Source organism: Macaca nemestrina, chromosome 7, assembly GCF_043159975.1.
Source record: "Macaca nemestrina isolate mMacNem1 chromosome 7, mMacNem.hap1, whole genome shotgun sequence".
NCBI classification, from domain to species: domain Eukaryota; kingdom Metazoa; phylum Chordata; class Mammalia; order Primates; family Cercopithecidae; genus Macaca; species Macaca nemestrina.
In genome coordinates, this window is record NC_092131.1 from 157,351,987 (window position 1) to 157,368,977 (window position 16,991).

General features: G+C 39.3%; 1 protein-coding gene across 2 annotated transcripts in view; it reads left to right on the forward strand.

The window, feature by feature from the left end:
- LOC105493128 (SPG11 vesicle trafficking associated, spatacsin) overlaps positions 1-16,991 on the forward strand; it is a 104,211-nt gene that overhangs the window by 3,332 nt on the left and 83,888 nt on the right. For both annotated transcript variants that reach the window (XM_071066928.1, XM_071066929.1), the window contains exons 3-7: positions 1,263-1,487; positions 3,292-3,493; positions 8,316-8,453; positions 8,644-9,092; positions 11,249-11,394. In XM_071066928.1, the coding sequence (XP_070923029.1) occupies positions 1,263-1,487; positions 3,292-3,493; positions 8,316-8,453; positions 8,644-9,092; positions 11,249-11,394 (1,160 nt within the window). The remainder of the gene's footprint in view (positions 1-1,262; positions 1,488-3,291; positions 3,494-8,315; positions 8,454-8,643; positions 9,093-11,248; positions 11,395-16,991) is intronic.

Genomic DNA, 16,991 nt, shown 5'->3' on the forward strand with positions numbered 1-16,991 from the left:
TAATATGAATTAAGATGTACTTTGTGTCATATGCATATTAGATTTTGAAGACTTAATACTAAAAAGTAAAGTATCTCAATTTTTGTATTTAATTACATTTCAAAATATGAAATACTTTGGATATAAGCTAATGTATATTATTAAAATTAATTTCACCTGTTTCTTGTGGCTACCAGAAAATTTTATTTATTTTTATTTTATTTTTTTTTTTGAGACAGAGTCTCACTCTGTCACCCAGTCTGGAGTGCAGTGGTATCATCTTAGCTCACTGCAACCTTCGCTTCCACAGTTGAAGCGATTCTCGTGCCTCATCCTCCCGAGTAGCTCGAACTACAGGTGCCCGCCACCACGCCTGGCTAATTTTTATATTTTTAGTAGAGGCAGGGTTTCGCCATGTTGGCCAGGCTGGTCTCAAACTCCTGACCTCAAGTGATCCGCCCACCTGGGCCTCCCAAAGTGCTGGGATTACAGGTGTGAGCCACCCCTGCTAGAAAATTTTAAGGCATGTATGTGGCTTACATTATATTTCTATTTGACAGTGCTGATCTACACTGCTTATAGAGCTGTTGACTGCAGGGAGCAGAAATCAAAGCACTCAGGCCTCTTTTTAAAGCAGTAACATACTCTTCACCCTTGATTATAAGGTTTCTTCTTTTTTTCTTTTTTTTTTTTTAAAAAAGGCCGGGTACAGTGGCTCATGCCTGTAATCCTAGCACTTTGGGAGGCCAAGGCGAGCGGATCATGAGGTCAGGAGATCAAGACCATCCTGGCTAACACAGTGAAACCCCATCTCTACTAAAAATATAAAAAATTAGCCGGGTGTGGTGGTGGGCGCCTGTAGTCCCAGCTACTCGGGAGGCTGAGGCAATAGAATGGTGTGAACCCGAGAGACGGAGCTTGCAGTGAGCCGAGATCACGCCACTGCACTCCAGCCTGGGTGACAGAATGAGACTCCATCTCAAAAAAAACAACAAAAAAATGTGATTGTTCTTATGGGGTCCCATGGACAAGTTGATTTTTTTGAATATTCCTTCTAGTGTGCTATCAGAGTAGCATAAACGGAACCAGAGACATTGCAGGCCATATCATCCTCTTACCCACTTCCCAATGACTACTTCCTTAGGTGGGTGTGAACCATAACTGCGTAGAGTTAGACTAAGTCTAGTTCCTTTTTTGTTTTACTTGTTAGGTTTATAAAATCAAATGTACCAGTTGTAAAATTGTGACCAATGAGTTTGAAATAATATCCTTTTGTTTTGTAGGTATTTCCTTACTGTCTTTGAGAATCCTGTCATTTCACAATAACACATCATTGTTGTTCATCAACAAATGCATCATCCTACATATTATATTTCCTGAAAGAGATGCTGCAATTAGAGTACTCAACTGTTTCACACTACCTTTGCCTGCACAGGCAGTGGACGTGATTATTGACACGCAGCTCTGCAGAGGAATTCTTTTTGTTTTGAGTAGTTTAGGCTGGATCTGTATCCTTGGTGGTAGAAGTGTTGATTGACATGTAGAGGAGAAGAATACCTAGAAAGATGAGCCTTTTTAGGCTTTAGTTTTGGGGGCTGGGATATAGGGAGCATGGTTAATTTTTCAGTAAAACTTTTCATGGAAAAAGATCCTTATAAACTTAAAATACTAAATTGTAATCTACTTTATATTCTATTTGAATATATAGTATATATACTATGTATTATATTTTCCAGTATGTACATTTTTAGTAGTCTTAATCGTATGAATTTGCGTTCTTTTAAAATTGTATATTCTCTTCTTTACCTATTTATTCAAAATGTATTTCTTGAATATCTACTGTGTGCTTAATGTGGCCAGACATGGTGGCTCACGCCTGTAATCCCAGCACTTTGGGAGGCTGAGGTGGGGGGATAACAAGATCAGGAGTTCGAGACCAGCCTGGCCAATATGGTGAAACCCCATCTCTGCTAAAAATACAAAAAAATTAGCCAGGCATGGTGATGCATACCTGTAATCCCAGCTACTCAGGAGGCTGAGGCGGGAGAATTGCTTGAACCTGGGAGGCGGAGGTTGTAGTGAGCCCAGATGGTACCACTGCACTCCAACCTGGGCAACAGAGCGAGATGGTCTTAAAAAAAAAAAAGTGCTTATGTTGTGATACATATCTTTTCATGTGTAAATATAATCTACCTCTTGTCTCTAATGATGTTTCCATCGTATTAATGAATATTTGCTTAGCCATCGTTAATTTGACCTTGGAAAATATGGGTTCATTGTCTCCAGCAGATATATTGGTCATCAGCAAAATTATTCTGAAGATTTGACAAATTACCCTTTATGATTTTGGAACTTTAGTTTCTGAACTGAAAGAAGGTTTTTTATATTTTGTAATAGGTATATAATTTTTGCAAAAATGTCGTAAGTACTAGATTAACAATTTTTGTTGCCGGGTTATGGAACGGCACTGTCCAAAACAGTAGGCATTAAGCATATGTGGCTTTGAGCATATTAAATTGGCTAGCGTAACTTGGGAATTGAATTCTTAATTTTGTGTAATTAAATTTTTTTTCTTCTCCTGAGACAGGGTCTCACTCTCACCCAGGCTGGAGTGCAGTGGCGTAATCTTGGCTCACTGCAACCTCTGCCTCCTGGGCTCAAGCGATTCTCATGCCTTAGCCTCCCAAGTAGCTGGGACTATAGGCATGGGCCGCCATGCCCAGCTAATTTTTATTACTTTAGATTTAAAAGCTGATACTCAGTTCAGTCATTGGAGAAGTTTTAAGGATGTTTGTTACAACTTTAGTTGTTCCAACTTTCAACCTTAAATTTTATGAAGTCTCAATACAGATCAGATATTTCTGATGAAAATTTAGTATCCAAATTAAGATGTGCTGTAAGTGTAAAATACCAGACTTTGAACATTTATACAAGAGAAAGAACATAAAATGCCTCAGTTTTTATACGGACTGCATGTTGATAATACTTTGGATAGACAGTATTGGGTTGCATAAAATATATTAGGTTTACCTCATCTCTCAGCCAGTGCTGTTAGAAAATAGTAGTGCCTCTGGTCGCGGCCCACAGTAGATGTTCAGCAGGTATTGTTGAAGAACTTGGTATCAGGTTCTTTATTGTACCACCAACTTCATAGTCATCTGATTGTTATAATGGGGACTTGCCTCAGTTTTCAGTCTTCTTGTTACACCTACAAAATTGGAGTGATAAAGTCTATAGCTTTATCCCAACCTGTGCTTTAAATGGTTAGTCATACTTATAAAACTGGCATTTTCTTTTAACTCTAACTCAAAGACATTTTTGATGTTGTGGATGGTACGTATGTAGCTCATGTGGATTTAGCACTTCACGAAGAAGATATGTGTAATGAGCAGCAACAGGAGCCAGCCAAGATTTCTTCATTTACTTCACTGAAAGTGTCTCAAGACCTCGATGTTGTAGTGATTGTCAGTTCATCCAACTCTGCAATTGCTCTTAACTTAAATTTGTATTTCAGGTATGTAGATGATGGCAGTTTCTAATATGAGGTAAATAATTGACTGATAAGAGGTTAAAAATATCCTTGTTAGTTAGTTTTTTTAAACTAGTGTTTCTTTTTCTATTCAGTTATATCATGTTCTAGCTAATACATTGTAAAGTAGTTACGGAATAATATGTATAAATGACCACTGGCCACCTTTGTATTTTTGCATATTCATCAAAGTTTTGATTTTGACTTATGTGTTATCATATATGGGTTATGTCATGTAAATCAAAATTACACAATTTTAAACCACAGTTTAGCACTTAATTGTATAGACATATTATTTCCCTAATTTTCTCATGTTTCCCATAGTTTATAAGCTCCTTGAGAACCCAAATTCATGATTTGTTCTTTAAATTCATCGTCAATGACTTTTTCTTCCAGTTTACCTTAGCTTTCCACCTCCACAGCCATACCCAAGGCTTTGTCAGTATTTGAAGTCGGCCCACCCCCAAGTCACTACTTTTTACATCTCAGTCTCTGACCACAACTTCCCAAACTTTCCAGCTTGCTTACTCAAGTACTCCCACTTCACCTATCCTCTGACCTCACTGGAATTTCCAATTCATTGACCTTCTACTCTTCACCCCCTCCTATCTTCACTTCCCTGTCTTTCCAGCATAGATTCTGTGATTCATCATACCAGTTACTTTCTTGCATGTACTCTGAACTCTTGCTCCTGCCCTGTGATAGCACTTGGTCTGGCACAATTTCAACCCTGATTGAAATCTTTTTTTCTGCCTTCACAGTGTCTACAGTCAGGCAGCTGAGTACTTGTAGAAAACAACAAAAGAAAATTGGTACCACTCTAGGTTCACACTTAGTATCTTTAATTGGTCTTAATGTTGCTTGGAAATTTTACAGTGATTTTTCATGAGCCCGTTCTTTACAACCGTATTTTTAAACCTTCTCTGTTTTCCTCAAACCTCCATTAATCTCTTTATTCCCAACTTTTCTTGGATGACCTTGCCTCCTATGAAGGCCTATCCCTCTGTGTATGCTTTAGATCCTATTCCTTCCATCCTTCTTAGGGGCCTTTCTCCATTTCTTCTTTTTTATATAGTTGTCATCTTTATCCACAGTTACACTTTCTCCTGGTCAGTTGTGGTTCAGAAATATTACATACGCTAAGATATTTTAAGAAAGACTACATTCACATAACTTTTATTACAATGTATTTTTGTAATTGTCCTATTGTTAGTTATTACTCACTGTGCCTAATTTATAAATTAAACTTTATTATAGGTATGTATGCATAGGAAAAAACAGTACAGTTGACCCTTGAACGACTCGGGGATGCCAACCCCCTGCACAATCAAGATGCCACATGTGACTTTTGACTCCCCCAAAACTTAGCTACTAATAGCCTACTGTTGACCAGAAACCTTACTGATAACATCAACAGTTGGTTAACACATATTTTGTATGTTATATGTATTATACTGTATTCTTACAATAAAGTGATCTACAGAAAAGAAAATGTTAAGAAAATCTTAAGAGAAAATACATGTACAATACTGTACTGTATTGATACTCTACATAATCTGTTTACAAGATGAGTAGTCTGTCTGAAAAGGCAAGCAACCACATCAGCATACCTCAACCCATGGTACATGTCAGGCAATTCATGTTTTTTTTACAATGTCATGACTTTTCTCTACTTGGGAGCACTTCCAGCATTACATTTCATATGGGTCCCATGGTGTTATTCAAGGTTATGGTATGGTACGAAACATGATGAAAATACATGAGAACCACAAGAAATCACTTTTTAAAAAGTATGTTATTATTTTAGAGACAGGATCTTGCTATGTTGCCCAGGCTGGACTCATATTCCTGGGCCCAAGCAGTCCTCCAGCTCAGCCTCCCGAGTAGCTGGAACTATACGTTCATCCACCGTGCCAGCTAGAGAGATCACTTTTTACTGTGATACATAATTTGCTGGAGACAAGAACTGCTCACACAGAGATTATTAGTATCACATGGCATTTTAAGCAGATATTTACAACACTAGGGCTCACTGCAATGGCAACAGGAAGTGGCTATGAGATTATTATAGCAGTTTAGTATATACTACAGCTAATTATATATAGTTATTTAATACTGCATCTTGACATTTGTTTACATTTTCTTTGGCTTTGAATGGTATCATGTACGGTCTGTAAGTGTGTATGTAGGTTCTGATAAATGTTAACTTTTTTTTTTTCTTTTTTGAGATGGAGTTTCGCTCTTGTTGTCCAGGATGGAGTGCAATGGTGTGATCTCAGCTCACTGCAACCTCCACCTCCTGGGTTCAAGCGATTCTCCTGTCTCAGTCTCCTGAGTAGCTGGGATTACAGGCGCCCACCACCATACCCGGTAATTTTTGGTATTTTTAGTAGAAACGGGGTTTCACCACATTGGCCAGGCTGGTCTCGAACTCATGACCTCAGGTGATCCGACCACCTTGGCCTCCCAAAATGCTGGAGTTACAGGCATGAGCACCCAGCCAGTCTTAACTTTTTATGCCAAGTTTGTGGTTTTGGGTTTTTTTAAATTTTGAAACGGAGTCTTGCTCTATTGCCCAGGCTGGAGTGCAGTGGTACAATCTCGGCTCACTGCCACCTCCACCTCCTGAGGTCAAGTGATTCTCCTGTCTCAGCCTCCCAAGTAGCCGGGAGTACAGGCGTGTGCCACCAAGCCCAGCTAATTTTTGTGTTTTCAGTAGAAACGGGGTTTTGCCATGTTAGCCAGGCTGGTCTTGAACTCCTGACCTCAAGTGATCCACCTGCCTCAGCCTCCCAAGGTGCTGGGATTACAGGCATGAGCCACTGTGCCCGGCCAATTTGTGCATAATTTATGGTAGAAAATGATAGAGTAGGATCTATGTAACTTTTATGCATTCATGACATACCTGGCTTAATCTTGATTTTAAAAAATATTTCTAGGCTAAACTGAGCATGGTAGTACATGCCTATGGTCTCAGCTACTCTGGAGGCTGAGGCAGGAGGATTGCTTGAGTCCAGGAGATCAAGGCTACAGTGAGCTGTCATTGCACCACTGTACTCCAGCCTGGGCAACAGAGCAAGACCCTGTCTGAAAAAAAATATATTTCTAGGCTACATGGTTCATTTGTGAGTTTAAACAAATTGTTGAAATCTCTAAAAATTTTTCCAATATATTTTTGGGAAAAAAACATCATATAAGTGGACCCATGGAGTTCAAACCTGTGATATTCAAGGGTCAACTGTATGTATAGGGTTTGGTACTATCTGCAGTTTCAGGTACCTACTGTGTGTCTTGAATGTATCCGCTGTGGATAAGAGGGGACTACTGTGTCTCCAACTTCTTTTTGGTATTAGATCCACATCCAGTTAATCATCAGATCCTAGCCATTCTGTCTTCTAAATGTTTTTGTTTGTCCACTTTTCTCAACTCTTCCGTCGTCACTCTAATCTATGCCACCATCATCTCTTAATTGAACTACTTTAATAGTTTCCTACTTGATCTCCTCATGCCTATTCTTACCCCCTGAAATCCATCCACAATAGAGTAGCTAGAGTGATGTTGTTAAAATGCATATTTTATCAGAGGTGTAGCCAGGCATTAACATCTGGGGCAGGGGTATCTACCTTTTATTTTGTTGATGGGGGAACTATTTTCTCATTCATCTTCTCATTTTCACCCTACCTTCTCTAACTTCTTTTCATCATCATCCTGGGACAGTGTCATATGGTTGTGCCAACAAATTACCTTCAAGTTGTTTAAAGGATTAATATTTAATAATGCAAGTGCTCAAGGAGATAAAATCCTTCCCCTTGTTCCCCTAGCTACTCTTCTGCCTCTGTTCATATTACTTTTCTGCTTAAAAGACTTCTTCAGGTCCCTTTTCCCCCTCAGATAAAAGTTTAAAATTCTTAATAGCCTTTGGGGCCCTGAACCATCTTTCTAGCCTCATCCCATTCCATCTTCTCATTTTTCCTATACGTTAGCCACCCTAGCCTTCTTTGTTTCTCAAATGTAACAGCCCCCCCCCTTTTCCACATATACTCTCCCACCTATAGCCACACACATACTTTGCCTTCTAGTTCTTATACATTCCTCTGGTCTAAGCCTAAATCTTACTTTGTGGTGGCAGTATAATGAGTGATTTTAAAATCTGGACTAGAGGCCGAGGCAGGCAGATCACTTGAGGTCAGGAGTTTGAGACCAGCTTGGCCAATATATGGTAAAACCCCATCTCTACTAAAAGTACAAAAATAAGCCAGGTGTGGTGTCATGCACCTGTAGTCCCAGCTACTCAGGAGGCTAAGACAGGAGAATTGCTTGAACCTGGGAGGCAGAGGTTGCAGTGAACTGAGATTGTGCCACTGCACTCCAGCCTGGGTGACAGAGTGAGACTCTGTCTCAAAAAAAAAACAAAAAAAACTAGACTTGATGGTCATATTAGTCTGTTTCAAAGTGTTTCTGAACCTTAGTTTCCAAATCTATAAGATGGGGTTATATTTACCTCACAGGGTTGTTGAGAGGCTTAAATAAGAGTTTGTGTGAAGTGTTTAGCATAACATCTGAAATATAGTAGACAGTAAGCGTTCTTATTGCTTTATCAAGCTAACTGCCCTTAATAGAATAAAATTCTTACAGTTGACTTTATTACTGCAGCATAAGCAAGGGAGATAAGGAGTTCCTTTCTGGGGAATTTATTGTCCATACTATTCCTTCTCTGTAGTCTCTCATTTTTAACGGGAGCAATAGTAACACAAATTTGGGTTTGATCATCATTTTTTCATATGGCTATCATTATTTTTAAATGTAGGCAACACCCAGGACACCTACTGTGTGAAAGAACACTAGAAGACCTTCCTATTCAAGGACCTAAGGGGATAGATGAAGATGATCCTGTTAACTCTGCCTACAACATGAAACTGACCAAGTTTTCTTTCCAAATTGATAGGTACAGAAATTTCCTTTTCATTTAGTTTATTGTTCCTATTTTTTATCATGTTGACACTGTACCCTTTCATTAAAGGTCTTTATTTGGTAGATACTTTTTTTTCTTAAGAACGTCTTTGCCCTGGTTTAGTGTTTCACATAGTGCCTTTTACTGTGACAGGTGTTAAGTTATATTTTACCTTGTTTTCCAGGTCTTGGAAAGCCCAGCTGTCATCATTGAATGAAACAATAAAGAACTCCAAACTGGAGGTTTCCTGTTGTGCTCCGTGGTTCCAGGATATTTTGCATTCAGAGTCACCTGAATCTGGTAACCACAGTACAAGTGTGCAGAGCTGGGCTTTCATTCCACAGGACATAATACATGGGCAATATAATTTTCTACGGAAAGATCATGCCAAGACCAGTGATCCAGGAAGATCATGGAAGATAATGCACATCGGTGAACAAGAGGAACCCATAGATCTTAAATGTGTGTCTGTGACAGGATTCACTGCACTGTTTACTTGGGAAGTGGAAAGGATGGGCTATACCATTACCCTCTGGGATTTGGAGAACCAGGGCATGCAGTGTTTTTCCCTTGGCAGAAAGTGTATTCCTGTAGACAGTAGTGGAGAGCAGCAACTGTGCTTTGTTTTGACAGGTGAGACTGTCTTGTATCAGACTGAAATTCACCATTGCTGAGATGTATGCTTTCCTACTGTATTTTGCTTCTGCCTCAGTGCCTGCCTCACCTTTAAGTGGTATTATAATTGTTTATAGAGGAAGGTTCTTGTTATTCTTGGTAATAGTGTCTCATATGTTTGGCTTTTAATTAACGTCATTTCTGCCCAGCTAAATGCTAAGATACTAAGTCAGAGAAAGTTTGAGAGAAATGAAGTTTATTATTTTTTTTTTTAACTCAAAGAGTCTTCGTTTGACTTGACAAGCAGAGGTTGTAAGCTAGCTGCTCATGGGCCATGTATGAACTGCATATTTATTTTGCTTGGCTTGCACTGTCTAGGCTTTTAAAAAAGATTATAAACATTCATAATTAGAGGGTTTCACACAAATTCTAATTTCCAGCTGTTACTGAAAATTATAAGATCTGGCAACACTGGGCCTGCATTCCTGCATAGTTAACTTATGGGTTGGAGCTGTGTTTCAATCATTCTCTTAGATGGGCCATTTTATTTCTCTCTCTTTTTTTTTAATTTTTTTTTTTAGACAGAGTCTCACTCTCGCCCAGGCTGGAGTGCAGTGGTGCGATCTTGGCTCACTGCAAACTCCACCTCCCTCCAGAGTAGCTGGGACTACAGGCACGCACCACCACGCCCAGCTAATTTTTGTATTTTTAGTGGAGATGAGGTCTCGCAGTGCTGACCAGACTGGTCTCAAATGCCTGACCTCAAACAGTCCACCTGCCTCAGCCTCCCAAAGTGCTGGGATTATAGGTCTGAGCCACCACGCCTGGCTGTACTTTCATTTTTTAATAGAGGTGAGGTCTCACTACCTTGCCCAGGTTGGTCTCAAACTCCTGAGCTCAAGTGATCCTCCCGGCTTTGCCTCCCAAAGTGCTAGGATTACAGGCGTGAGCCACTATGCCTGGCATGAGCCATTTTATTTCTGATTAGGTTTTTCTTTCACTTCTCTCACTACCTGCTAGGCCCCTGTAGGCATGGGACATTTTGATATTTCAGATATGTATTCATTCACTGCAGAATCTGTCTTCTACAAAGGTATTGAATGTTGTGATTGGAATTAACCATGTGTTTCTTCTTTACTCAAATTTTGGTAGTCTTGTATTTCTATGTGTCAGGAATAAGCTGTGAATTATTTTATAGTGATAAACCAGAAATCTGACATCTCTAAGTGATTAAAGGTTCCATGATTGGTTATGCAAGATAATATAAAGTAGAAATGTGGGATTTAGTGCTTTTTTTTTTTTTTTTCCTGATACGGAGTCTCCCTGACTGGAGTGCAATGGTGTGATCTCGGCTCACTGCCCTCCGCCTCCCAGGTTCAAGCGATTCTCCTGCCTCAGCCTCCAGTAGCTGGGATTACAGGCGCCTGCCACCACACCCAGCTAAATTTTTGTTTATTTTTGGTAGAGATGGGGTTTCATCATGTTGACCAGGCTGGTCCCAAACTCCTGACCTCAGGTGATCTGCCCACCTTGGCCTCCCAAAGTGCTGATATTACAGGCAGGAGCCACTGTGCCCAGCCAATTTGTGCTATTTCATAAAATGCATTGCTCTTAAAAGAATTTGCCTTGTGGTCAGTGTTTTAAAGATAAATTTTCTTGGTGGATGCAGTGGCTCATGCTTGTAATCAAAGCACTTTGGGAGGCCAAGGTGGGAGGATCACTTGAAGCCAGGAGTTTGAGACCAGCCTGGGAAACAAAGTGAAACCCTATTGCTACAAAATAATTTAAAAATTTTTTTAAATTAGCAAAACGATTTTTAAAAAATTAGCTGGGTGTGATGGCACGAAGCTGTAATTCCGGCTACTCCAGAGGCTGAGGTGGGAGGATTGCTTGAGGCCAGGAGTCTGAGGCTGCAGTGAGCTATGATCACACCACTGCCCTCCAGCCTGGGCAATGGAGGGAGACTCTCTCCAAAAAGGAAAAACCCAAAAAACTCTTCTTTAAAAATGTTGAAAAATCATGATGAGTTAATTAAGGTCATTTTAGTACGTGATATCCAGTAAATATATTTGTAATTATAGTACTGAAGTATTGGGTAATTAAAAATTAATTCCTAAATCATAAGCCTAAGATCTAATCTAATTTATTGAAGCTAACTTTTATTTTTCCTATAGAGAAAGGACTCTCTCTGATTTTGTTTGGTTTGACACAAGAAGAGTTTTTAAACAGACTCATGATCCATGGAAGTGCCAGCACTGTGGACATTCTTTGTCATCTCAATGGCTGGGGGAGGTGCTCCATTCCCATACATGCACTAGAGGTAACAGAATTAAATGCCCGTAGAACATTACTTAATTATTTTGTGTTATATGCTTTTATTCGATTTAGGATTTGAGAGAATTCATTTAATTTAGCAACAAAAAGAACTATGGCCTTTGCATATCTATTTAAACAGTTCTGGCTGTTTCAGTACCCTAACTCAACTTTTTGGCTTTATACGATACAAGATTATAGTAGATGGTAAGAAAAAGGTACAGGAAATGGAGGCAACATTAAGTTAATGAGACTAAATGAAGTGGAAATAAGTTATGGAAAGCTTGAACAGTAATGATCTTTTATTCCTACCTTATGCTTTCTACTTTTTTTTTTTTTTTTGGACACAGGGTCTCACTCTGTTGCCCAGGCTGGAGTGCAGTAGTACAATCTAGACTCACTGCAACCTCCGCCTCCCTGGTTCAAGTGATTCTCCCACCTCAGCCTCCCCAGTAGCTGGGACTGCAGGCACACATCACCATGCCCAGCTAATTTTTGTATTTTTTGGTAGAGGCAGGGTTTTGCCTTGTTGGCCATGGCTGGTCTCGAACTCCTAATTTCAAGTGGATTCGCTTGCTGTGTCCCAGAGTGCTGGAATAAGAGAAGTGAGCCACTGCACGCGGCCTGCTTCCTACTATTCTAATCCAACTTCAGAAGAGACATAACCTGAATTTATGTAGCATTTTATAATTCACAAACACTCTTTTACATGCAATATCTAATTTTGTCCCAAAATAACCACGAGACAGATTGGGTAGTTTATATTATTTTTATTTTGCAGATGAAGAAACTTAGGCTCTCAGTGATTGAGTGGGTGACCCAGAGCCATATTAATAAAGACAGGAGCTAGAATCAAGGGCAGGGTACCTTTTGCTATACCACACAGTCCCTGAAGTTAATAATGTTATGTGCCAATTTCTTTAAATGACAGCTTTATTGAGATATAATCACATACCCATAAAATTCACCCTTTTCAAGTGTACAACTCAATGGCCTTTGGTATATTCAGAGTTGTGCAGCCATCATCACTAATTCAGAACATTTTCATCACCTCAAAAAGAAACTCCATAACCATTAGTGGCCACTCCCTATTTCCTGTTGTCTCCACGTCTTAAACACCAATCTACTTTCTGACTAGATTTTTCTATTCTGGACATTTCCTGTAAATGGAATTATAAAATATGTGACCTTTGTGACTGGCATGTTTGACCTAGCATGTTTTCAAAGTTCATGTTGTAGCATGCGTCACTACTTCATTCATTTTTATGGCTGAATATTCCATTTTATCAATATATACTGCTTTTTGTTTATCCATTCATCAGCTGATGGACATTTGGGTTGTCTCCACTTTCTGGCCATTATGAATAATCCTGCTATGGACATTTGTGTACAAGCTTTTGTGTTGACGTATGTCTTCATTTCTCTTGGGTATATACCTAGCTGTGGAATTACTGGGTCATTTATTATTTTTGGGGAATCCCCAAACTCTTTTCCACAGTTAATGCACCATTTTACATTCCCATCAGCAATATATGAGGGTTCTGCTAGCTGCACATCTTAGCTAACACTTGTTGTCTGTTTTTTATTCTAGCCATCCTAGTCAGTGTGAACTCAAAATGAAATGGCATCTCGTTGTGGTTTTCATTTGTTTTTTAATAATGACTAAACATGTTGAACATGTTTTCATATGCTTATTGGCTATTTGTGTGTCTTCTTTGGAGAAATGTCTATTGAATTACTTTGCCCCTTTTTAGAATTAGGTTGTCTTTTTATTGAGTTCTGAGAGTTCTTTATATATTCTGGATGCTAGACCCTATGACATACATGATTTACAAATACTTTCTCCCATTCTTTGAGTTGTTATTTCACCTTCTTTTTAAATTTTTTTTAACTTTTATTTTAGGTTCGGGGTACATTTGCAGGTTTGTCACATAGGTAAATTGCATATCATGGAGGTTTGGTGTACAGGTTATTTCATCACTCAGGTAATAAGCATAGTACCTGATAGGTAGTTTTCAATCCTCACCTTCCTCCTACCCTCCACCCTCAAGTAAGCCCCAGTGTCTGTTGTTCACTTCTTTTTGTTCGTGTGTACTATGTTTAGCTCCCACTTATAAGTGAGAACACCCAGTATCTGATTTTCTGTTCCTGCATTAATTCACTTAGGATAATGGCCTCTAGCTCCATCCATGTTGCTGCAAAGGACATGACCTCGTTCTTTTTTATGACTGCATAGTATTCCGTGGTGTATATGTATCACAAATTCTTTATCCAATTGATATGGTTTGACTCTGTGTCCCCAGCCAAATCTCATCTTGAATTGTAATCCCTATGTGTCAAGGGAGGGAGGTGATTGGATCATGGGAGCAGTTTCCCCCATGCTGTTCTCGTGATAGTGAGTTCTCAAGAGATCTGATAGTTTAAAAGTGGCAGTTTTCCCCTGTGCTCTCTCTCCTGCCACCATGTAAGACATGCCTTGCTTCCCCTTCACGTTCCACTATGATTATAAGTTTCCTGAGGCCTCCTGGCCATGCAGAACTGTGAGTCAATTAAACCTCTCTTCTCAGGTAGTATATTTACAGCTGTGTGAGAACAGACTAATATACCAGTGTGCCAACCTAAATGCCAATCATGGGCATTTAGGTTGATTCCATGTCTTTGCCATTGTCAATAGTGCTGTGAGGAATATATTTGTGCATGTATCTTTATGGTAGAATGATTTATATTCCTTTGGTTATATACCCAATAATGGGATTGCTGGGTTGAATGATAGTTCTGCTTTAACTATCTTCTTTGAGAAATCGCCAAACTGCTTTCCACAATGGCTGAGCTAATTTACATTCCCACCAGCAGTGTGTAAGCTTTCCCTTTTCTCTGCAACCTCACTAGCAACTGTTATTTTTTGGCTTTTTAGTAATAGCCATTCTGACTGGTGTGAGATGGTATCTCATTGTGGTTTTGATTTGCATTTCTCTAATGATAAGTGATACTGAGCATTTTTTCATATGCTTGTTGGTCATGTGTATGTCTTCTTTTGAAAAGTGTGTGTTCATGTCCTTTGCCTACTTTTTAATGTGGTTATTTTTTGCTTGTTAATTTAAATTCCTTATAGATTCTGGATATTAGGCCTTTTTGTCAGATGCATGGTTTGCAAATATTTGGTCTTATTCTCTAGGTGGTCCATTTACTCTATTGATAATTTATTTTGCTCTGCAGAAGCTCTTTAGTTTAATTGGTCCCATTTGTCAATTTTTGGTTTTTGTTGCAATTGCTTTTGGCATCTTTGTCATGAAATCTTTGCCAGAGCCTATGTCCAGAATGGTATTTTCTAGGTTATCTTCCAGGGTTTTTAAAGTTTTAGGTTTTACTTTTAAGTATTTAATCAAACTTGAGTTGATTTTTGTATATGGTATAAGAAAGGGGTTCAGTTTCAATCATGTGCATATGGCTAACCATTTATCCCAGCACATTAATTGAATAGGGAGTTTGGGCATTTTAACAATATTGATTCTTCCTATCCATGAGCATGGGATGTTTTTCCATTTGTTTGTGTCATCTCTAATTTCTTTCAGCATTGTTCTGTAATTCTCATTGTAGAGACTTTTCCTATAACTGTATTTCTAGGTATTTTATTCTTTCTGTGACTTTTGTGAATGGGATTGCATTCTTTATTAGGCTCCCAACTTGGACATTGTTGGTGTATAGAAATGCTGCTGATTTTTTTTACATTGATTTTGTATCCTGAAATTTTGCTAAAGTTGTTTATCAGATCTAGGAGCTTTTGAACAGAGACTATGGGGGTGTTCTAGGTATAGAATCATGTCAGCTGCAAACAGAGATAGTTTTACTTCCTCTCTTCCTATTTGGATGCCTTATATTTCTTTCTCTTGCCTGATCTGGTAGGACATCTAGTACTATGTTGAATAGGAGTGGTGAGAGTAGACATTTTTGTCTTGTTGTGGTTCTCATGGGGAATGCTTCCAGCTTTTGCCCATTCAGTATGATGTTGGCTAAGGGTTTTTCATAAATGGCTTTTGATATTTTGAGATATGTTTCTTCAATGCCTAGTCTATTGAGGGTTTTTAACATGAAGGGATGTTGAAGGGAGGATTACTTGAGGAGCAAGCAATGGTTTTTGTTTTTACTTCTGTTTATGTGATGAATCACATTTATTGATTGCATATGTTGAAGCAGTCTTGCATACCAGGGATAAAGCCTACTTGATTCTGTTGGATTAGCTTTTTGATGTATTGCTGGATTCAGTTTGCTAGTATTTTGTGGAGAATTTTTATATCTATATTCATTAAGGATATTGGCCTGGTTTTCTCTTTTTGTTATGTCTCTGTTTTGGTATTAGAATGATGCTGGCCTCATAGAATGAGTTGGGGAGGAGTTCCTCCTCAGTTTTTTGGGCTTTTCACCTTCTAGATGGTGTCCTTTGAAACACAAAAGTGTTTTATTCTTATGAAATCAATGTATCTTTTTTGGGGGGAAGAGGGGGTCATTTTTGCTTTTGGTGTTCAATCTAAGAAACCATTGCCTAATCTGAGATAGTGCAGATTTACTCTTAAAAGGGTTTTGGCCGGGCGCGGTGGCTCACGCCTGTAATCCCAGCACTTTGGGAGGCCGAGGCGGGCGGATCACAAGGTCAGGAGATCGAGACCACGGTGAAACCCCATCTCTACTAAAAATACAAAAAATTAGCCGGGCGCGGTGGTGGGCGCCTGTAGTCCCAGCTACTCAGGAGGCTGAGGCAGGAGAATGGCGTAAACCCGGGAGGCGGAGCTTGCAGTGAGCCGAGATCGCGCCACTGCACTCCAGCCTGGGCGACAGAGCGAGACTCCGTCTCAAAAAACAAAAACAAAAACAAAAAAAAAAAGGGTTTTATAGTTTTAGCTCTTACAGTTAGGTTTATTATGCACTTTAAGTTCAATTTCTTATATGGTATGAAGGAGGAGTCCACCTTCATTCTTTTGCATTCTTTTTTTTTTTTTTTTTTTGAGACGGAGTCTCGCTCTATTGCTCAGGCTGGAGTACAGTGGCGCGATCTCGGCTCACTGCAAGCTCCGCTTCCTGGGTTCAAGCGATTCTTTTGCCTCAGCCTCCCAAGTAGCTGGGACTACAGGTGCCCGCCAGCACGCCCGGCTAATTTTTGTTTTTTTAGTAGAGACAGGGTTTCACCATGTTGGCCAGGCTGGTCTTGATCTCCTGACCTCAAGTGATCTGCTCGCCTCTGCCTCTCAAAGTGCTGGGATTACAGGCGTGAACCACCGCGCCCGGCCTCTTTTGCATTCTTTTGTGGCTCTTCAGTTGTCCCTGCACCATTTGTTGAAAAATTTATTTTTATATACTCTAAAATATCATTGTAAGAAAAATAATTAAGTCTTCTGTAACTCTACCATCCAGAAGTAATCATGTTTGCTATTTGGGTGTTATTTCCTTATAGTTATTTTTCATATGTTAATAATAAACAAGTGTTATCTCATTAATTTTCTTATTAACCCTATAGGGTTAATACTATTAGCCCCATTTTTTAGAGCAGGGAGCTGAAGCACAAAGAGGTTAGGAAATCTAATTCAGCTATACATGGGCATAGGTGGTAGC